General features: G+C 34.7%; 1 protein-coding gene across 3 annotated transcripts; it reads right to left on the minus strand.

Moving 5' to 3' along the window:
* Nucleotides 1–245: 245 nt before the first annotated feature.
* On the minus strand, nt 246–4853 carry LOC105958252 (ATP-dependent caseinolytic (Clp) protease/crotonase family protein). Of its 3 annotated transcripts, none has more exons than XM_088826870.1 (10): nt 4551–4853; nt 4017–4118; nt 2748–2870; nt 2344–2403; nt 1218–1314; nt 1064–1137; nt 852–905; nt 672–755; nt 469–564; nt 246–386 (listed from the first exon to the last, which is right to left on the minus strand). In XM_088826870.1, exons 1-9 carry the CDS (start codon nt 4806–4808, stop codon nt 469–471), a joined length of 948 nt encoding a protein of 315 aa, XP_088682996.1. In that variant the 5' UTR covers nt 4809–4853; the 3' UTR covers nt 246–386. The 3 variants fall into 3 exon arrangements, with proteins under 3 accessions (XP_088682996.1, XP_088683001.1, XP_012837712.1); XM_088826875.1 differs by having other exon boundaries at nt 465–564; XM_012982258.2 differs by lacking the exon at nt 246–386 and having other exon boundaries at nt 412–564.
* Nucleotides 4854–23809: the final 18956 nt, after the last annotated feature.

Genomic DNA, 23809 nt, shown 5'->3' on the forward strand with positions numbered 1-23809 from the left:
GACGTACAGAAATATAAAACCGTCTCCTTTAGTAATCTCATGCCTTCATATATCATTCCACATACATTAAACATGTAACTAAAAAATGTGCAATATAAAATACAAAATAGTTTATTAGAATAAAGTGAATCAATTACAAAGCAGTCTAGAGACATATTGTTTGAGGCTTTTTCATTAGAGAACTCTCCGGCTGCATCGACAACCCTAGTTTATCCCAATGTAAAAAGCTGTGTCGGATTGGTAAGGGGACCGGGCCCCTATGTGATCATCCATTTAATAGCAATAGCATAGCTTTAATAATATATTTGTGTGCCCTCAGAAAAAAATAAATCTCAATGCTTCAACTGAGGATTTGCCAAGTCTTGCAGATTGGCAGAAGTTGTGCACTGAATGAAAGCATAATAGCCAGTTACATGAATTTACGTCAAAGGCCAAAACGGAATCTTTTAATTGGGAATTTATACCTACCTAGACTGCATCGAGAACTCTAATCCCAGCATTCTTGTCCCACTCCTCTGGAGGGGCAGCGTCTGCCATAATCTTTTCCTGCCCACGCCAGAGTATCTGAATCCACCCCCAAACATGCAACATCATTAGTTAGAATATATATATATATATGATGTATGGCTATCGATGCAAAATCTCTGATATGCATCATCCCCAAAACATACCTTATCAATCACACCAAATTCTTTAGCTCTAGTTGAGTCCATATAAAATGGCCTTTTCATCAAACTGGCAACACTCTCCTCTGACTGATCAAACATGAAAACACATTGACTTCATTGTTTCATACAATTTAAAGTTTAAATTCAAAATTTAAAAAAAAATTAATTGTATCCACAACTCACATTTCCAGTGTGCTTTGCCAAAAGTTTGACAAGAATATCCCTATTTATTATTACCTACAAAGGGCAGTAATTGGCAACATTATGAAACAGACTTGGTGTGGCATCACAAATGAACAAATCTCTATATTGTCACAATAATCAGAAATCCCAAAATAAAGACAAAAAAAAAGGATATAAAATGGCTGAAAACGAAAAGGGAGCTGAAAACTTACCTCTTTTGCACGAATAAGAACATCACTGGCTGGCATTAAACCGGATGATGGAACACGAGGCTGTTGAATCATTGCTGAAAGAGAGTTTATTTAACACATTCAGATATTTAATTAGATCAACAAATTAGAAATTAATGCAAAAACTAGAGTTTACCTTTAGCATGTGGCATCATGAACCTTTGACCTTTGGTTCCTGCAGAAAGCAAGAGGCATGCCTGCCCTATAGCAGCTCCAACAGCAACTGTATGTATCTGTATATTATATATATCATCAACCATTAAGTGTGGGTGCAGAAGAAACTTATATGAGCCACTCCGATCACTGTAACTAATGGGTTAAGTAAAATATGAACAAGCCGAAAGGAAATTAAGCAATCGAAGAGTCGTAGCAAGACTTTCTTCAAATTATGAATCAGAAGACAAACCTTGCACCACCACCTACCCAAATTAAGAAGTTGAACTGCCAACTTATTACAGTTCAAATTTAGTGTCCGAATTGGTACAGAACACGTATAAGGATCTACAAGAGTTTTTACTTCCATGAAGTTATTTATCAGTTGATAACATAATATACAGTATTGATTATGTGAATACTCATAATTATTATATTTGTCTCGTAATAAAAAAATATATTTATACCTAAAATAGATATAGAGATGTAGGTTGGGTGTCACATTTTGAAAAGAGAGCAGTGAAAAGATAAGAAACCTAAACGGAGAGAATGCAATGGTGCACCAAAAGTGGGACAAAATGAATTAGAATACCTCATGTTTTGTGTCCTGGGTATGGGAATAAACCAAATTATAACTTTTGAAAATGGATTTGTCTCAAGAAATTGAAACAAAAAACAGCTTAATAAAAATTGAAATCACCATTTCTTGCTAACAAGTCACATAAAATGAAACAGGAATCGCATTGTCCAAGCTTCAATCTGTTTTTCTTTTTGATTTCATGCTTGTGCACCTTAGAGCCGTAATAACATAAGTAGATACTATTAATACAAGCATAATAACATATATAGATATCAATAGAAGCATTAAAAAATCTAAAGGAACATTATCCATTATCAATCAAACATTCTGAACTAAGTTTGTCTTTGATATATTCATATATAAACGTTCGGGGTCAATATAGAGCATTAATTTCAAATTCCAATCATTAATTCACTAAAGTGCCACCACATCCTGTTTTTCTATCTGATATATCACACAGTGGACACATTCTTCCAAAAAATGCTCAAATGTGTAAATTTACAAGTACCCATAACACTTAAAAACTCACCTCATTCTTCAATTGCATCATCGCATCATAAATTGCAAAGCCTTCAGTCTCCATCCCAACCTTACATTATAAAATGTTTTCCAAGCATTAGATACACTGTACTGTATAAAAGAGTAATAAACTCAGGAAAGGAAGTATATAATCAAGCAGTGAATTTGTAACCATTGACATACGATAAGAATACAAAAAACAAGGGATTAGAGGTCAGGATATAGAAGATTCAGATTGACCACTAAATGAAAAAGGAAAAAAAGATAAGCAAAAAATGACATAAATTTTAAAGCGCAACAATGATGTCACCGAGCAGAGAGCACAAAGCATAGTAGAATAGATCTTATTACATTGAAGAAGATTATATATTCTTGAAAGAATTATGAAGTAACTCAGAAGTTCTAAAGGCTCACAGTTTCACCATCATCACGGGTAGTTCCAGTGGAGTTTATGTATAGATAAATTGGCTCTTTGGGATCCATCCACTGAAGATACATCAACTCAGCTACAACAAGCTCGGTAACAGCTGGCACCAACTGAAACAAGAAAAATAAAAAAGTTTGTATACTTAGTAAAACATTTTATCACACAAATCCAACACCCAAAAAATAATAAAAAAATCAAAAGTCAAAGCACACATTATTTTAAGAGAATGTTTATTTTTCTCAAAAGAAGTTTAATAAAATCTATCACCCAATCTCTCAATGAGATTAAGTTTTTGCCGCTTCACTCAACTTTTACGACAACTAAGTGTACTATTCTTGATTATCATGTTAATTTACTTCTACCACAATACTTCAATGTATCTTTTACCGAGACTAGAAAAATCATTTAAGACACTATAACAGAAAGCATGCATCATATTAAAGGAACAAGTTCATCTTTCGAAGGAAAACTATCATAGAGCTCATAATGGCAATTTGTTAGCTCTTATAAGATGTCATTAAGAATTAAGATTGTTTTGATATGCTCCACATAACCTAGTTAAAGCTAGAGAGGTTTGGGTTAATATTATAATCTTCTTAAAAAGATCCTGTATATGTTTGAGAAAAAATAAGATGTTTTCGAAAAAATAAGATGTAAATATGTATTTCTAATTGCTTGGTCAATACATATGTAGCCATATCCTTCGTAACCACATCTTTTAATGTCAAATTAACAGCCACAAACCTATGAGGGGGAAGCTTTTCTCTGGGTTTCATATGCCTGTTAAGCAAGCCATTATATCACCAGCATGAAAACGGTAGGTTGAAAAATGTGATCGATTATTAAAAGCTTAAAAATGACCTTGCTCGGAAATAGAAATTTGATTACGTAGCTATCATTGCCTCTATCCTTCATTAGAGCTTATGCTTAGAGATTATTTACTCTACAAACAAACAACGACCAAGTGCAACTGGCCAACAAATGAGAGGCAGTAAAGCAAGATAAATAGTCCCTATTATGAGCCTTCAAGAAGAAGCAAATCTCGTTAGAGGCTACGATGAATCTGAATCAGAGGCAAATATCAAAAATTTAAGTTTCTTTTATAGGCTAGGATGAATCTGATCAGAGGCACATAAGTACAGCTCTGTCAAAGATTAAGTTGCTCCAATAAACTTATCAGACCGGAAATTAGCAAATCGTTTTACTCTCATAAATACATAATGAAAAAGTTGAGGTGGGAAAGTAAAACGACTAACCGGCATGCCAATGTAAACTATTCTTCCATGCAACAACAATGAGGGCAAGTCTGGTGGAGGTCTTCTAGGTCTATGTTCATTGTATGAAACTGATCTCTCAACCTGTTTCAACCAACCAACGTGAAAAAGATTGATATCAAGTAATTACGTATTTTACCTGGAAACAAAATAAAACTATCCTTGGAGGCATGAAGTCATTTTAAGCATAGCCATAGTTTTAGGGTGTTTGGGGTTTGTACTTGCACACCCTTGGATTGAAAACAAAAAACCTTCGAACCGACAATTTCACTCTTCCATTATAGGCTAAATAAGACCACATCGCCAGCAGCAAAAGCACAATACCAGTTCAATTTATTATTATTATTATGGTAAATTAGTATATGTTATGCGTTTCATCCTATTGTCATTTCTTGCCTCAACAACCCTAAAACCCATGGATATACATATAATTAAGGAAGGAAGAATAAAATAAAAAAACAAACTTGAGATAATCTATGTATTGCAAATAAAAGTAAAGATAAAATAGAATTAAACCTGGGCAGGGGTAGCCATTAGGTTGGGGGAGTGAAATATGTCTAGAAAGGGAGGAGTATCTGAATTTGTGGGCCTGTTGAGGAGAGTATCTGGGGATGTCGCAGCTACTGAAGCAAGCCTTGATAAAAATGGGTCTTTAGGGTTCAGAGGAGGCATCGGAATCTTTGTCCTGTTTATTACACATAAACTACGCCGCCGTTTCTCACTTGTTATACAAGATGTTGTTGACACCATCGGCATCCGCATACAGTTCGCCATTCTTAAAATATCTTTCAACCTTTTTTATTGTTCAATGAATTATGAAACTTAGGGAAACTATCTATATAATCTACATACGGATATCCGGTCGGGTCGGGTCGGGTCGTTGGGGAAGTGGTTGGTTTCATATCATTGTTTGTGCCGTTCCTCATTTTTCTTTTTCTTTTTTCCCAACTGTTCGTGTCTTTTCAATTTTAAATAAATCTCTTAAACTTTTGGGATAATTAGTAAAAAAACCCAATTCATTTACTTATATTAAGGTGGATGTAACCTCATTTTCAAACCCCTTAATTATTTAATTAAATTAATATTAATACAATTATTAAGTGTTATACCTATATTATCTTTAATTTTCCAAATATTATATTTACAAACCCTATCCATATTGTCTGCGACAAACCGTCGTTCTCAAATCCCCACAAACCATCGTTCTCAAATCCCCATCACCTCTTCTCTTCTTTTCTGGAACCGAAACTCAGTAGTATCGGCTGCGATGGCGGCGGCGGTGAAGGTGACGAAGGCGGCGCTACATCTCAACAACGATGAGGAAGACCCCTTTCTCTTCTTTCTCGAATTGGGAATCCGACGGATGTGGGGCAAGGAGAGGACGAAGCGGACTCCAGATCTCGACAACGACAAGGCGACGCCGCCGAATCTAGGATGAGCAGATCTGCTGGTATTTTTTTCTTTTTTTTTTTTTTTGTTCTTTCGATTTTTGGAAGCATTCCTGCAATCCTTGTCGGAAGACCGCCTCCACCACCGCTGTAATGGAATAGATTGACCTCGAGGAGGAGGTATTGTTTGGGAGGCTCGTTTGTTGAAATTGTGTTCGTGTTACTCAAAAAGATATAGTTGTTTTCATTACGGTTGTAGTTGTTTTCAATAATAGTCGTTTTTGGTGTGTTTTTTTGCTTTTGCTTTTGTGGATTTCAATAATTTGTAGTTGATTTAATATAGTTGTTTTGGTATAGCAATATATTTGTTTTTGCACAACAATATTATTGTTTTCTTTACTTTTTAGTTGGTTTGAATAAATAGTTGATTTAACAAATAGTTGTTTTGGAGATGTTTTGATTAAATAATTAGTTAATCTTACAATGGAAATAATATAATATATAATTAATTTAATAAATTGTGAAACTGATGTATCATCTTATATATATAAGAAAGAAACGTTAGGCAACCCTAGAAAAACTCTAATGGCATATTTGTAATTAATTAAATCTTCTAATTATTAAAATCTCTTTGTCGTTTTTTTTTAACTTTCGCTCCTAATTATCCTGCATATTATTTGTAATTTTGTTTTTTAATTTCCATCGCTCCTAATTTTCAGCCCTAAAATCTCTAATGCACAACTAATTAAATCTTCTAATTATTGAAATCTCTTTTTCGTTTTTTTATAACTTCCGCTCCTAATTTTCAGCCCTAAAATCTCTAATGCACAACTAATTAAATCTTCTAAATATTAAAATCTCTTATTTTGTTTTTTTTGTAATTTTTTTATTTTATCTCCAGCATATTTTTTGTATTATTTTATCTGCAGCATATTTTTTTTTTAATTTTTTATTTGTTTTCGATTTTTATCACATTTTTAATATTATTTTATCTCCAGCATATTTTTTGTAATTTTTTATTTATTTTGCATCTCAACTTTGTTGTTCCGATTTTCCGGATTCCCAAAAGACTTCCAACACTTTCAACTTCTCTCTCCCACTTCAGCACGTTTATGTTTTCTCTTCATATTTATATTCGACCTCTCAACTTCTCAACCCATTCATATTTAGCTATTTTGCAAAGTGAAACCAGAAGATACGGTAAGGATTCTCCCTTTCACCTTTTTTTCACTCCCTCTGTACATTTTATTTGCATCTGTATTTTTCTCATGTGTTTGTATAGCACCCTTTCATCTTTTTTATCAATTCGTGGACTTATATATAAAAGAAAGAAACGATAGGCAACCCTAGAAAAACCCTAATGGCATATTTGTAATTAACTAAATCTTATAATTATTAAAATCTCTTTGTCGTTTTTTTTAACTTTCGCTCCGAATTATCCTGCATATTATTTGTAATTTTGTTTTTTAATTTCCATCGCTCCTAATTTTCAGCCCTAAAATCTCTAATGCACAACTAATTAAATCTTCTAATTATTAAAATCTCTTTTTCGTTTTTTTTGTAACTTCCGCTCCTAATTTTCAGCCCTAAAATCTCTTATGCACAACTAATTAAATCTTCTAAATATTAAAATCTCTTATTTTGTTTTTTTGTATTTTTTTTATTTTATCTCCAGCATATTTTTTGTATTATTTTATCTGCAGCATATTTTTTTAATTTTTTATTTGTTTTCGATTTTTATCACATTTTTAATATTATTTTATCTCCAGCATATTTTTTGTAATTTTTTATTTATTTTCCATCTCATTTTTTTTGTTCCGATTTTCCGGATTCCCAAAGACTTCCAACACTTTCAACTTCTCTCTCCCACTTCAGCACGTTTATGTTTTCTCTTCATATTTATATTCGACCTCTCAACTTGTCAACCCATTCATATTTCGCTATTTTGCAAAGTGAAACCAGAAGATACGGTAAGGATTCTCCCTTTCCCCTTTTTTTCACTCCCTCTGTACATTTTATTTGCATCTGTATTTTTCTCATGTGTTTGTATAGCACCCTTTCATCTTTTTTATCAATTCGTGGACTTTGGTAATCAAGTCAGGTTCGGAGACGTCCTCCGGCAGGTCGATATCGAAAAACTTAATACCCAATTCAACACAGGCTTTCCTTCTCATAATGCTTCAATTGGTGGATTCACAAATAATAAATGAAACAGGGTAAGAAGCTTCGTAAAATTAAGAATTTTAAGCTGTAGGCGGTCGGATGTGAAGATAGATAAAGATTGTGGGTGTTGCTGCAATTTACGAAAGTTCTAACAGCAGGGAAGAGTTTTTTCAATAATTACAGTTTGACCCCGTTGTTGCTATGATGCAATTTCCGGAAGTTTCGTAAACTGGCAGGAGTTTCTTCAATAATTAATATAAAAAACATAAGAATAATGTATTGCTTTCTATTTACAGTGGCAAATAGGAAATCAGTTGTTGACGACCCTATCATGGAAATCCACTGCTATTATCAAGCAAGGTATAATAGTTTTTAACTTTGTTGTTGTTAATCTTCAGTTTCCTTGCAATTAGATATAAAACTTGCTATCTTGGCTTTATCTGAGGTGAACATAATGTATGTGCTTTAGTATTTCAAATTATTTGTGCTCTGATATTAATCATAAGTTTGGTAAGAACTATAATGTCTCTTGATTGTGGTTATTAAGTATCTAAGTGTATTACTATGTATATCATGTATGTAGTTGTATGAACACTCAATGCAATACATTGTGATGGTAGTCAATCTGCATTTTTGTTCCTGCACGAGCTGACATATTATATTTCGACATATCAGGTTCGTTTTGTTCGTTTACATAGTTTTTCTTTATTCTTACCGTAGCTTGTCATTATGGTTCTTAATATGGGATATAAAAACTTGGCAGATGTCAGTTGATTTAAAACGCGGAGAAACGCTTCCAATCCATATAAATATGACATTCCCCTCTTTGCCTTGTGATGGTTAGTCTTTTTAACCTCTGTTTTTCATTATCTTCTCCTATACCACTCTTTCAGTCAAATCATTTGTTTTATGTGCTTCCGTGAAACTCTTATCTTCTTGGTGTAGTCACATTTTCCACGTCTTATTTTACTATGTGTGAATCTTTTCAGTTCTAAGCGTCGATGCAATCGATATGTCGGGGAAGCATGAAGTTGATCTTGACACAAATATATGGAAGGTTAGGAGAAGGGCTTAGTTATGATGCAAGATGCAGAGATAGCGTTTCCGATGATATGTTGTCGATAAAATTTGCTTATTTTTTAATTTTTGTTTTGTGTAGTAAGTATACTTAGTTTACTATGTTCCACTGATGAATTAATAATGAATGATTGTAATAAAAAAAATCATCATACGAATACATCAAATGTTTGTGTATATACTTACAACATCAAAACATGCAATTTGTTGTCCCGTGCATCGCACGGGTACAATTACTAGTTGTTTTAATACCAATTGTTTTAATAATAGTCATTTTAATAATAGTCGTTCTATTGGCATATAGTTGTTTTAACTGAAAACTAAAATAACATAGAAAATGAATATTTAAAGAAAAATATTAAAAAAAATAAATTAAAATTATTATTTTTTAAAGAAGAAATAAATAAAAACACGAAAATTAAAATTAATATATAAAAAATAAAAAAATACATCAAACTAGTGGATAATGGGTAATGAATATTGGGAGGGTAAATTTGAGAATAAAAAAAGAATGGGTTTCTCATTAACAAAGAAAAATGAGCTGGACCTATCCTTATTAAAATAATGTTAGAGGGAGTTCTCACTAATAGCCCCTAAACTTTTACATCCATCCATTGTTCACTACTACGGCGACTGGTCTACTAAAATAATGTCACGTAAGTATAATACATTTTATATTTTTTAGGGGCTATTTTATAAAATTCCCTTATTGGATTTTGCCTTTTTGATAAATTTATTTTTTATTTGCAATAAATTCAATCAACCCAAAATATCTTATATGCCCCAACTAACTATTTCAGTAAATTAAAAAAAAAATTGCTGATAAATGCAAATCCCCCTAATTAATTAATAGCACCGAAAAATCCTCCAAAAAATCATGTCCCCAAATCATGCTCCAACTTCACTCAAAAATTATCGTTTGCCCATCATTTACACCAAGCCCCCCAACAATGGAGATTGTTCTAAGGGAAGAAATGGATTAGAGATTAAAACCACCTTCTTTTTTTTTTTTTGTTTATGACGTCACAACTATTCGTACTGGTTAGCACGACAAGTTGGTTCAAAAATCAGGAGCGAAAAGTAAGTAATTAGTGCTTGCAACTAATGTACATGATTGTTCTTCATTTATTCTGCATGTGCTTCTCGCGATTCCCATATTATTCCAGAAAGGAGAAAATCGAAGACACATGAAAATCACCCTACATAAACAGCTATATAAACATGAAAACCACTTTCTATAAACAACTATGTAAACAGGAAATTAATTTGTAAATTTACAAAGCCGCTTTCTTGCTCGGATAAACAACAACATAACGTTCAAGCAAAATAAGCATGTTCATACGTCTATAATTTATTTATCAAATTAATCCAGGTACGATAATATGAAACTTACACAAATTAAAAAAAAACTACGAAACCCCTTTGTACATTTGTAACGCCGCTTTCCTGCTCATACGATCGTGGAAGAATTTCTGAGAAGTATAATTCCCACTATGATTTGTATTAATGTCCTAGGATTATAGTTTGTGTTTTCATGATCCTTTTTGCGAATGCACTTTTGCGTGAGTACTTTTGTGCATGCTTTTGTACTCTTACTTATGTGCGTATCTTTCTAGCGAGAGTTTTTTTGCACTTTTCTTGATGCGCACTCATGTCCTCGAACTGTAGTACGTATTTTCATGATCGCTTTTGGAATCCAATTTTGACCATGTTCGAGTCCGAATTTGGATTTTTGCCGTTAGACAGAAATTGTAGCTAGCTGAAATAGCTTTCAAATGCCGCCGAAACCAGTTGATTTGGAGTCCGGATGAAAACGTTATGCTCGACTTCGTAGACGTACACTACCAAAGATGTTGAGGGATTCTCTCTTCTAATTTGATTTTATTTCCTAATTGCAACTCTTTTCTTACTCTTTGACCATTTTTGCTTCCAGGACACCTAATTTTCGATTTGTACCTATAAGATACCAAATCAACCAATTCAAACAGAAATATAAATTAATCCAAAAAAAAATTCCACGCAACCGTAAACGTAGAGTTTTATTTCTACACTCCACTGTATCTTTTTTATCTAGTGGTTTTGTTGTTATTTGTTGATGCGTATTAAAGTCCTAGTATTGTAGTTCGTGTTTTCAATAACGTTGTTGCGAATGCACTTTTGCGCATGTTTTTTTACATGTACGTTTGTGCATGTCCATTTGAGCGAGTGTGTTTGTGCATGTTTGTTGATTTGTATTAATGTCCTAGGATTGTAGTTTGTGTTTTCATGATCCTTTTTGCGAATGCACTTTTGCGTGAGTATTTTTGTGCATGATTTTGTACTCTTTCTTATGTGCGTATCATTCTAGCGAGAGTTTTTGTGCATGTTTCTTGATGCGCATTCATGTTCTCGAACTATAGTACGTATTTTTATGATAGCTTTTGGAATCCAATTTTGACCATGTTCGAGTCCGAATTTGGATTTTTGTCGTTAGACACAAATTGTAGCCAGTTGAAATAGCTTTCTAATGCCGCCGGAACCAGTTGATTCGGAGTCCGGATGAGATAGTTATGCTCGACTTCGTGGACGTACACTACCAAAGATGTTGAGGGATTCTCTCTTCTAATTTGATTTGATTTTCGTAATTGCAACTCTTTTCTTACTCTATGATCATTTTTGCCTCCGGGACACCTAATTTTCGATTTGTACCTATAAGATAACAAATCCACCAATTCCAACAGAAATATAAATTAATCCAAAAAAAAATCCACGTAAACGTAAACGTAGTGTGTTATTTCTACACTCCACGGTATCTTTTTTATCTAGTGTTTTTGCTGTTGTTTGTTGATGCGTATTAAAGTCCTAGTACTATAGTTCGTGTTTTTAAGAACGTTGTGGCGACTGCACTTTTTCGCATGTTTTTTTTACATGTACGTTTGTGCATTTCCATTTGAGCGAGTGCGCTTGTGCATGTTTGTTGATTTGTATTAATGTCCTAGGATTATAGTTTGTGTTTTCATGATCCTTTTTGCGAATGCACTTTTGCGTGAGTACTTTTGTGCATGCTTTTGTACTCTTACTTATGTGCTTATCTTTCTAGCGAGAGTTTTTGTGCACGTTTCTTGATGTGCATTCATGTCCTCGAACTGTAGTACGTATTTTCATGATCGCTTTTGGAATCCAATTTTGACCATGTTCGAGTCCGAATTTGGATTTTTGCCGTTAGACAGGAACTGTACCAGCTGAAACAACTTTCTAATGCCGTCGAAACCAGTTGATTTGGAGTCCGGATGAGAAAGTTATGCTCGACTTCGTGGACGTACACTACCAAAGATGTTGAGGGGTTCTCTCTTCCAATTTGATTATATTTTCCTAATTGCAACTCTTTTCTTACTCTTTGATCATTTTTGCTTCCTGGACACTTAATTTTCGATTTGTAACTATAAGATACCAAATCCACCAATTCAAACAGAAATATAAATTAACCCAAAAAAAAAAATCCACGTAAACGTAAACTTAGTGTTTTATTTCTACACTCCACGGTATCTTTTTAATCTAGTGTTTTTGCTGCTGTTTGTTGATGCGTATTAAAGTTCTAGTATTGTAGTTCGTGTTTTTAAGAACGTTGTTGCGAATGCACTTTTCCGCATGTTTTTTTACATGTACGTTTGTGCATGTCCATTTGAGCGAGTGTGCTTGTTCATGTTTGTTGATTTGTATTAATGTCCTAGGATTGTAGTTTGTGTTTTCATGATCCTTTTTGCAAATGCACTATTGCGTGAGTACTTTTGTGCATGCTTTTGTACTCTTTCTTATGTGCGTATCTTTCTAGCGAGAGTTTTTGTGCACGTTTCTTGATGCGCATTCATGTCCTCGAACTGTAATACGTATTTTCATGATCGCTTTTGGAATCCAATTTCGACCATGTTCGAGTCCGAATTTAGATTTTTGCCGTTAGACAGGAATTGTAGCCAGCTGAAACAACTTTCTAATGCCGCCAGAACCAGTTGATTTGGACTCCGGATGAGAAAGTTATGCTCGACTTCGTGGACGTACACTACCAAAGATGTTGAGGGATTCTCTCTTCTAATTTGATTTTTTTTCCTAATTGCAACTTTTTTCTTACTCTGTGATCATTTTTGCTTCCTGGACACCTAATTTTCGATTAGTACCTATACGATACCAAATCCACCAATTCAAACAGAAATATAAATTAATCCAAAAAAAAAATCAACGTAAACGTAAACGTAGTGTTTTATTTCTACACTCAACGGTATCTTTTTTATATAGTGTTTTTGCTATTGTTTGTTGATGCGTACTAAAGTCCTAGTATTGTACTTCGTGTTTTTAAGAACGTTGTTGCGAATACACTTTTGCGCATGTTTTTTTACATGTACGTTTGTGCATGTCCATTTGAGCAAGTGTGCTTGTGCATGTCTGTTGATTTGTATTAATTTCCTAGGATTGTAGTTTGTGTTTTCATGATCCTTTTTGCGAATGCACTTTTGCGTGAGTACTTTTGTGCATGCTTTTGTACTCTTACTTATGTGCGTATCTTTCTACCGAGAGTTTTTGTGCACGTTTCTTGATGCGCATTCATGTCCTCGAACTGTAGTACGTATTTTCATGATCGCTTTTGGAATCCAATTTTGACCATGTTCGAGTCCGAATTTGGATTTTTGCAGTTAGACAGGAACTGTACCAGCTGAAACAACTTTCTAATGCCGCCAAAACCAGTTGATTTGGAGTCAGAATGAGAAAGTTATGCTCGACTTCGTGGACGTACACTACCAAAGATGTTGAGGGATTCTCTCTTCTAATTTGATTTTATTTCCTAATTGCAACTCTTTTCTTACTCTTTGATCATTTTTGCTTCCTGGACACCTAATTTTCGATTTGTACCTATAAGATACCAAATCAACCAATTCAAACAGAAATATAAATTAATCCAAAAAAAAAAATCCACGTAACCGTAAACGTAGTGTTTTATTTCTACACTCCACGGTATCTTTTTTATCTAGGGTTTTTGCTGTTATTTGTTGATGCGTATTAAAGTTCTAGTATAGTAGTTCGTGTTTTTAAGAATGTTGTTGCGAATGCACTTTTCAGCATATTTTTGTACATGTACGTTTGTGCACGTCCATTTGAGCGAGTGCGCTTGTGCATGTTTGTTGATTGGTATTAATGTCCTAGGATTATAGTTTGTGTTTTCATGATCCTTTTTGCGAATGCACTTTAGCGTGAGTACTTTTGTGCATGCTTTTGTACTCTTACTTATGTGCGTATCTTTCTAGCGAGAGTTTTTTAGCACGTTTCTTGATACGCATTCATGTCCTCGAACTGTAGTACGTATTTTCATGATCGCTTTTGAAATCCAATTTTGACCATGTTCGAGTCCGAATTTGGATTTTTGCCGTTCGACAGGAATTGTAGGCAGCTGAAATAGCTTTCTAATGCCGCCAAAACCAGTTGATTTGGAGTCCGGATGAGAAAGTTATGCTCGACTTCGTGGATGTACACTACCAAATATGTTGAGGGGTTCTCTCTTCTAATTTGATTTTATTTTCCTAATTGCAATTCTTTTCTTACTCTTTGATCATTTTTGCTTCCTGGACACCTAATTTTTGATTTGTACCTATAAGATACCAAATAAACCAATTCAAACAGATATATAAATTAATCCAAAAAAAAATTCCACGCAACCGTAAACGTAGAGTTTTATTTCTACACTCCACTGTATCTTTTTTATCTAGTGGTTTTGTTGTTGTTTGTTGATGCGTATTAAAGTCCTAGTATTGTAGTTCGTGTTTTCAATAACGTTGTTGCGAATGCACTTTTGCGCATGTTTTTTTACATGTACGTTTGTGCATGTCCATTTGAGCGAGTGTGCTTGTGCATGTTTGTTGATTTGTATTAATGTCCTAGGATTGTAGTTTGTGTTTTCATGATCCTTTTTGCGAATGCACTTTTGCGTGAGTATTTTTGTGCATGCTTTTGTACTCTTTCTTATGTGCGTATCATTCTAGCGAGAGTTTTTGTGCACGTTTCTTGATGCGCATTCATGTTCTCGAACTATAGTACGTATTTTTATGATAGCTTTTGGAATCCAATTTTGACCATGTTCGAGTCCGAATTTGGATTTTTGTCGTTAGACACAAATTGTAGCCAGTTGAAATAGCTTTCTAATGCCGCCGGAACCAGTTGATTTGGAGTCCGGATGAGATAGTTATGCACGACTTCGTGGACGTACACTACCAAAGATTTTGAGGGATTCTCTCTTCTAATTTGATTTGATTTTCCTAATTGCAACTCTTTTGTTACTCTATGATCATTTTTGCTTCCGGGACACCTAATTTTCGATTTGTACCTATAAGATAACAAATCCACCAATTCAAACAGAAATATAAATTAATCCAAAAAAAAAATCCACGTAAACGTAAACGTAAACGTAGTGTGTTATTTCTACACTCCACGATATCTTTTTTATCTAGTGTTTTTGCTGTTGTTTGTTGATGCGTATTAAAGTCCTAGTATTGTAGTTCGTGTTTTTAAAAACGTTGTGGCGACTGCACTTTTTCGCATGTTTTTTTACATGTACGTTTGTGCATTTCCATTTGAGCCAGTGCGCTTGTGCATGTTTGTTGATTTGTATTAATGTCCTAGGATTATAGTTTGTGTTTTCATGATCCTTTTTGCGAATGCACTTTTGCGTGAGTACTTTTGTGCATGCTTTTGTACTCTTACTTATGTGCGTATCTTTCTAGCGAGAGTTTTTGTGCACGTTTCTTGATGTGCATTCATGTCCTCGAACTGTAGTACGTATTTTCATGATCGCTTTTGGAATCCAATTTTGACCATGTTCGAGTCCGAATTTGGATTTTTGCCGTTAGACAGGAACTGTACCAGCTGATACAACTTTCTAATGCCGTCGAAACCAGTTGATTTGGAGTCCGGATGAGAAAGTTATGCTCGACTTCGTGGACGTACACAACCAAAGATGTTGAGGGATTCTCTCTTCCAATTTGATTATATTTTCCTAATTGCAACTCTTTTCTTACTCTTTGATCATTTTTGCTTCCTGGACACTTAATTTTCGATTTGTAACTATAAGATTCCAAATCCACCAATTCAAACATAAATATAAATTAATCCAAAAAAAAAAATCCACGTAAACGTAAACGAAGAGTTTTATTTCTACACTCCACTGTATCTTTTTTATCTAGTGTTTTTGCTGTTGTTTGCTGGTGCGTATTAAAGTCCTAGTATTGTAGTCCGTGTTTTTAAGAACGTTGTTGCGAATGCACTTTTGCGCATATTTTTTTACATGTACGTTTGTGCATGTCCATTTGAGCGGGTGTGCTTGTGCATGTTTGTTGATTTGTATTAATGTCCTAGGATTGTAGTTTGTGTTTTCATGATCCTTTTTGCGAATGCACTTTTGAATGACTACTTTTGTGGATGCTTTTGTACTTTTAGTTATGTGCGTATCTTTCTAGCGAGAGTTTTTGTGCATGTTTCTTGATGCGCATTCATGTCCTCGAACTATAGTACGTATTTTCATGATCGCTTTTGGAATCCCATTTTGACCATGTTCGAGTCTGAATTTGATTTTTGGCGTTAGACAGGAATTGTAGCCAGCAGAAATAGCTTTCTAATGCCGCCGAAACCAGTTGATTTGGACTCCGGATGAGAAAGTTATGCTCGACTTCGTGGACGTACACTACCAAAGATGCTGAGGGATTCTCTCTTCTAATTTGATTTTTTTTTTCCTAATTGCAACTTTTTTCTTACTCTGTGATCATTTTTGCTTCCTGGACACCTAATTTTCGATTAGTGCCTATACGATACCAAATCCACCAATTCAAACAGAAATATAAATTAATCCAAAAAAAAAATCAACGTAAACGTAAACGTAGTGTTTAATTTCTACACTCAACGGTATCTTTTTTATATAGTGTTTTTGCTATTGTTTGTTGATGCGTACTAAAGTCCTAGTATTGTAGTTCGTGTTTTTAAGAACGTTGTTGCGAATACACTTTTGCGCATGTTTTTTTACATGTACGTTTGTGCATGTCCATTTGAGCAAGTGTGCTTGTGCATGTCTGTTGATTTGTATTAATGTCCTAGGATTGTAGTTTGTGTTTTCATGATCCTTTTTGCGAATGCACTTTTGCGTGAGTACTTTTGTGCATGCTTTTGTACTCTTACTTATGTGCGTATCTTTCTACCGAGAGTTTTTGTGCACGTTTCTTGATGCGCATTCATGTCCTCGAACTGTAGTAAGTATTTTCATGATCGCTTTTGGAATCCAATTTTGACCATGTTCGAGTCCGAATTTGGATTTTTGCCGTTAGACAGGAACTGAACCAGCTGAAACAACTTTCTAATGCCGCGAAAACCAGTTGATTTGGAGTCCGGATGAGAAAGTTATGCTCGACTTCGTGGACGTACACTACCAAAGATGTTGAGGGATTCTCTCTTCTAATTTGATTTTATTTTCCTAATTGCAACTCTTTTCTTACTCTTTGATCATTTTTGCTTCCTGGACACCTAATTTTTGATTTGTTCGAGTCCGAATTTGGAAATTTGCCATTAGACAACAATTGTAGCTGGCTGAAATAGCTTTCTAATGCCGCCGGAACCAATTGATTTGGAGTCTGGATGTGAAAGTTATGCTTGACTTCGTGGACAGTACCATAGGTGTTCAAGGATTCTCTCTTCTAATTTTATTTTATTTTCCTAATTGCAATTCTTCTCTTACTCTTTGACCATTTTTGCTTCCTGGACACCTAATTTTCGATTTGTACCTATGAGATACCGAATCCACGAATTAAAACAGAAATATAAATTAGTCCAAAAAAAAAAAACCACGTAAACGTAAACGTAGAGTTTTATTTCTTTACTCCACTGTATATCTTTTTTATCTTGTGTTTTTGCTGTTGTTTGTTGATGCGTATTAAAGTCCCAGTATGGTAGTTCGTGTTTTTAAGAAAGTTGTTGCGAATGCACTTTTGCGCATGTTTTTTTACAAGTACGTTTGTGCATGCCCATTTGAGCTAGTGTGTTTGTGCATGTTTGTTGATTTGTATTAATGTCCAAGGATTGTAGTTTGTGTTTTCATAATCCTTATTGCGAATGCACTTTTGCGTGAGTACTTTTGTGCATGCTTTTGTACTTTTACTTATGTGCGTATCTTTTCTAGCTAGTGTTTTTGTGCACATTTCTGGATGCGCATTCATGTCCTCGAATTGTAGTACGTATTTTCATGATCGCTTTTGGAATCCAATTTTGACCATGTTCGAGTCCGAATTTGGAAATTTGCCATTAGACAGGAATTGTAGACAGCTGAATAGCTTTCTAATGCCTTCGGAACCAGTTGATTTGGAGTCCGGATGAGAAAGTTATGCTCGACTTCGTGGACACTACCAAAGGTGTTCAAGGATTCTCTCTTCTAATTTTATTTTATTTTCCTCATTGCAACTCTTCTCTTATTCTTTGATCATTTTTGCTTCCTGGACACCTAATTTTCGATTTGAACCAATGAGATACCGAATCCACCAATTAAAACAGAAATATAAATTAATCCAAAAAAAAAAACTACGTAAACGTAAACGTAGTTTTATTTCTACACTCCACTATATCTTTTTTATCTAGTGTTTTTGCTGTTGTTTGTCGATGCGTATTAAAGTCCCAGTATGGTAGTTCGTGTTTTTAAGAACGTTGTTGCGAATGCACTTTTGCGCATGTTTTTTTACATGTACGTTTGTGCATGTCCATTGGAGCTAGTGTGTTTGTGCATGTTTGTTGATTTGTATTAATGTCCAAGGATTGTAGTTTGTGTTTTCATAATCCTTTTTGCGAATGCACTTTTGCGTGAGTACTTTTGTGCATGCTTTTGTACTTTTACTTATGTGCGTATCTTTTCTAGCGAGTGTCTTTGTGCACGTTTCTTGATGCGCATTCATGTCCTCGAACTGTAGTACGTATTTTCATGATCGCTTTTGGAATCCAATTTTGACCATGTTCGAGTCCGAATTTGGAAATTTGCCATTAGACAGGAATTGTAGACAGCTGAAATAGCTTTCTAACTTTATTTTATTTTCCTATTGCAACTCTTCTCTTACTCTTTGATCATTTTTGCTTCCTGGACACCTTATTTTCGATTTGTACCTATGAGATACCAAATCCACCAATTAAAACAGAAATAAAAATTAATCCAAAAAAAAACCACGTAAACGTAAACGTAGAGTTTTATTCCTACACTCCACTATATATTTTTTTTATCTAGTGTTTTTGTTGTTGTTTGTTGATGTGTATTAAAGTCCCAGTATGGTAGTTCGTGTTTTTAAGAACGTTGTTGCGAATGCACTTTTGCGCATGTTTTTTTACATGTACGTTTGTGCATGTCCATTTGAGCTAGTGTGTTTGTGCATGTTTGTTGATTTGTATTAATGTCCAAGGATTGTAGTTTGTGTTTTCATAATCCTTTTTGCGAATGCACTTTTGCGTGAGTACTTTTGTGCATGCTTTTGTAATTTTACTTATGTGCGTATCTTTTTTAGCGAGTGTTTTTGCGCACGTTTCTTGATGCGCATTCATGTCCTCGAACTGTAGTACGTATTTTCATGATCGCTTTTGGAATACAATTTTGACCATGTTCGAGTCCGAATTTGGAAATTTGCTATTACACAGGAATTGTAGCCAGCTGAAATAGCTTTCTAATGCCGCCGGAACCAGTTGTTTTGGAGTCCGGATGAGAAAGTTATGCTCGACTTCGTGGACACTACCAAAGGTGTTCAAGTATTCTCTCTTCTAATTTTATTTTATTTTCCCAATTGCAAGTCTTCTCTTACTCTTTGATCATTTTTGCTTCCTGGACACCTAATTTTCGATTTGTACCTATGAGATACCGAATCCACCAATTCAAACAGAAATATAAATTCATCTAAAAAAAAAACCACGTAAACGTAAACGTAGAGATTTATTCCTACACTCCATTGTATATCTTTTTTATCTAGTGTTTTTGCTCTTGTTTGTTGATGCGTATTAAAGTCCTTGTATGGTAGTTCGTGTTTTTAAGAACGTTGTTACGAATGCACTTTTGCGCATGTTTTTCAACATGTACGTTTGTGCATGTCCATCTGAGCTAGTGTGTTTGTGCATGTTTGTCGATTTGTATTAATGTCCTAGGATTGTAGTTTGTGTTTTCATAATCCTTTTTGCGAATGCACTTTGGCGTGAGTACTTTTTTGCATGCTTTTGTACTTTTACTTATGTGCGTATCATTTCTAGCGAGTGTTTTTGTGCAAGTTTCTTGATGCGCATTCATGTCCTCGAACTTTAGTACGTATTTTCATGATCGCTTTTGGAATCCAATTTTGACCATGTTCGAGTCCGAGTTTGGAAATTTGCCATTAGACAGGAATTGTAGCCAGCTTAATGCCGCCGGAACCAGTTGATTTGTGTTTGGATGAGAAAGTTGTGCTCGACTTCGTGGACACTACCAAAGGTGTTCAAGGATTCTCTCTTCTAATTTTATTTTATTTTCCTAATTGCAACTCTTCTCTTACTCTTTGATCATTTTTGCTTCATGGACACCTAATGTTCGATTTGTACCTATGAGATACCGAATCCACCAATTTAAACAGAAATATAAATTTGTCAAAAAAAAAAAAAACCACGTAAACGTAAACGTAGAGTTTTATTTCTACACTCCACTATATATCTTTTTTATATAGTGTTTTTGCTGTTGTTTGTAGATGCGTATTAAGGTCCTAGTATGGTAGTTCGTGTTTTTAAGAACGTTGTTGCGAATGCACTTTTGCGCATGTTTTTTTTACATGTACGTTTGTGCATGTCCATTTGAGCTAGTGTGTTTGTGCATGTTTGTTGATTTGTATTAATGTCCTAGGATTGTAGTTTGTGTTTTCATAATCGTTTTTGCCAATGCACTTTTGCGTGAGTACTTTTGTACATGCTTTTGAACTTTTACTTATGTGCGTATCTTTTCTAGCGAGTGTTTTTGTGCACGTTTCTTTATGCGCATTCATGTCCTCGAACTGTAGTACGTATTTTCATGATCGCTTTTGGAATCCAATTATGACCATGTTCGAGTCCGAATTTGGAAATTTCCCATTAAACAGGAATTGTAGCCAGCAGAAATAGTTTTTAATGCCGCCGGAACCAGTTGATTTGGAGTCCGGATGAGAAAGTTATGCTCGACTTCGTGGACACTACCAAAGTTGTTCAAGGATTCTCTATTCTAATTTTATTTTATTTTCCTATTGCAACTCTTTTCTTACTCTTTGATCATTTTTGCTTCCTGGACACCTTATTTTTGATTTGTACCTATGAGATACCAAATCCACCAATTAAAACAGAAAAATGAATTAATCCAAAAAAAACCACGTAAACGTAAACGTAGAGTTTTATTCCTACACTCCACTGTATATCTTTTTTATCTAGTGTTTTTGCTGTTGTTTGTTGATGCGTATTAAAGTCCCAGTATGGTAGTTCGTGTTTTTAAGAACGTTGTTGCGAATGCACTTTTGCGCATGTTTTTTTACATGTACATTTGTGCATGTCCATTTGAGCTAGTGTGTTTGTGCATGTTTTTGATTTGTATTTAATGTCCAAGGATTGTAGTTTGTGTTTTCATAATCCTTTTTGCGAATGCACTTTTGCGTGAGTACTTTTGTGCATGCTTTTGTACTTTTACTTATGTGCGTATCTTTTCTAGCGAGTGTTTTTGTGCACGTTTCTTGATGCGCATTCATGTCCTCGAACTGTAGTACGTATTTTCATGATCGCTTTTGGAATCCAATTTTGACCATGTTCGAGTCCGAATTTGGAAATTTGCCATTAGACATGAATTGTAGCCAGCTGAAATAGCATTCTAACGCCGCCGAAACCAGTTGATTTTGAGTTCGGATGAGAAAGTTATGCTCGACTTCGTGGACACTACCAAAGATGTTGAGGGATTATCTCTTCTAATTTGATTTTATTTTCTTAATTGCAACTATTTTCTTACTCTTTGATCATTTTTTCTTCTTGGACACCTAATCTTCGATTTGTAACTATAAGATACCAAATCCACCAATTGAAATAAAAATATAAATTAATCCAAAAAATAATCCACGTAAACGTAAACGTAGATTTTATTTCTACACGCCACTATATCTTTTTTTACTAGTGTTTCTGCTGTTGTTTGTTGATGCGCATTAAAGTCCTTGTATTGTAGTTCGTGTATTTAAGAGTGTTGTTGCGAATGCACTTTTGCGCATGTTTTTTTACATGTACGTTTGTGCATGTCCATTTGAGCGAGTGTGTTTGTGCATGTTTGTTGATTTGTATTAATGTCCTAGGATTGTAGTTTGTGTTTTCATGATCCTTTTTGCGAATGCAGTTTTGCGTGAGTACTTTTCTGCATGATTTTTTACTTTAAAATTATGTGCGTATCATTTCTAGCGAGTGTTTTTACGCACGTTTCTTGATGCGCATTCATGTCCTCGAACTGTAGTACGTATTTTCATGATTGCTTTGGAATCAAATTTTGACCATGTTCGAGTCCGAATTTGGAAATTTGCCATTAGAATGGAATTGTAGCCAGCTGAAATAACTTTCTAATGTACGTTTGTGCATGTCCATTTGATACGTTTGTGCTTGTCCAGTTGAGCTAGTGTGTTTGTGCATGTTTGTTGATTTATATTAATGTCCTAGGATTGTAGCCAGCTGAAATAAGTTTCTAATGCCGCCTAAACTAGTTGATTTGGAGTCCGGATGAGAAAGTTATGCTCGACTTCGTGGACACTACCAAAGTTGTTGAGGGATTCTCTCTTCTAATTTGATTTTATTTTCTTAATTGCAACTCTTTTCTTACTCTTTGATCATTTTTGCTTCCTGGACACCTAATCTTCGATTTGTAACTATAAGATACCAAATCCAACAATTTAAAATGAATGTAAATTAATCCAAAAAAAAATCCACGTAAACGTAAACGTAGAGTTTTATTTCTACACTCCACCATATCAATTTTTACTAGTGTTTCTGCTGTTGTTTGTTGATGCGTATTAAAGTCCTAGTATTGTAGTTCGTGTATTTAAGAACGTTGTTGCGAATGCACTTTTGCGCATGTTTTTTTACATGTACGTTTGTGCATGTCCATTTGAGCGAGTGTGTTTGTGCATGTTTGTTGATTTGTGTTAACGTCCTAGGATTGTAGTTTTTGTTTTCATGATCCTTTTTGCGAATGCAATTTTGCGTGAGTACTTTTGTGCATGCTTTTGTACTTTTACTTATGTGCGTATCATTTCTAGCGAGTTTTTTCGCGCACGTTTCTTGATGCGCATTCATGTCCTCGAACTGTAGTACGTATTTTCATGATCGCTTTTGAAATCCAATTTTGACCATGTTCGTGTGATAAGTGTTCATTTTGCATGATTTTCACTTATCAATTCTTCGAGTTTTGGTCTTCGTTCGTCCGAGTTTTCGGCTTTATTTGTATATATTATGTTGTTTTTGTTTTATTTATATTTTAGGTAAATATAAGCTATTTTTGCCGATTCGAGACGATTTTGGAAGCGAAGCCGAGAACCAAACTAAACACGTGCAAAAGTGCATCCTCGTGGATTGTGGCAGTGTTTGGTATTTCAAGCATAACTTTTTCATACGACCTCCGATTCTGCTGATTCACGTGGATTTAGAAAGCTAACTTCAAGGGCTACAACTTTTGTGAAATGCACAATTGTTGAATTCGGGCTGAACAAGGGCGAAAAAAGTGTTTGAAGTTGATGCAGAGGCCAGATCGCGATCCAGAGTCATCGGATCGCGATCTGGTGGCAAATTCCAGTAGCAGTGAAAAGTTGGGGCAGATCGCGATCCGCACTTCCTGGATCGCGATCTGGGAAGGCGGTGCGCAGTTTTTGAGGTATCTAGATCGCGATCCAAGAATCCCAGATCGCGATCTGGGCACAGAAATCGAGACTAGATATTTTTCTTTGATATCTCACTATAAATAGAAGGTCTCCTTTTCATATCTCGATAATCTCTCGACAATATCTCGACCATCTCTCGACTTCTTCTTCGGTTTTCTCTTCGGTTCTCGCCAGTTCTTCGCGGGAAGCTTCGACGAGGGTTTCGACTCGGGTTTTTCATAAGCTTTTCTTTACG

Source organism: Erythranthe guttata, chromosome 2 (assembly GCF_056151865.1).
Source record: "Erythranthe guttata isolate IM_541 chromosome 2, IM_541, whole genome shotgun sequence".
Classification (NCBI taxonomy): domain Eukaryota; kingdom Viridiplantae; phylum Streptophyta; class Magnoliopsida; order Lamiales; family Phrymaceae; genus Erythranthe; species Erythranthe guttata.

Bases quoted from the DNA above. Each gene is read 5' to 3' on its own strand.
- LOC105958252 (XM_088826870.1), bottom strand. From the start codon at position 4,808: ATGGCGAACTGTATGCGGATGCCGATGGTGTCAACAACATCTTGTATA. The intron at 906-1,063 runs GTAAGTTTTCAG...TGCCCTTTGTAG, and splicing joins TTCTTATTCGTGCAAAAGAG to GTAATAATAAATAGGGATAT. The intron at 565-671 runs GTATGTTTTGGG...GGGTGGATTCAG, and splicing joins AATTTGGTGTGATTGATAAG to ATACTCTGGCGTGGGCAGGA.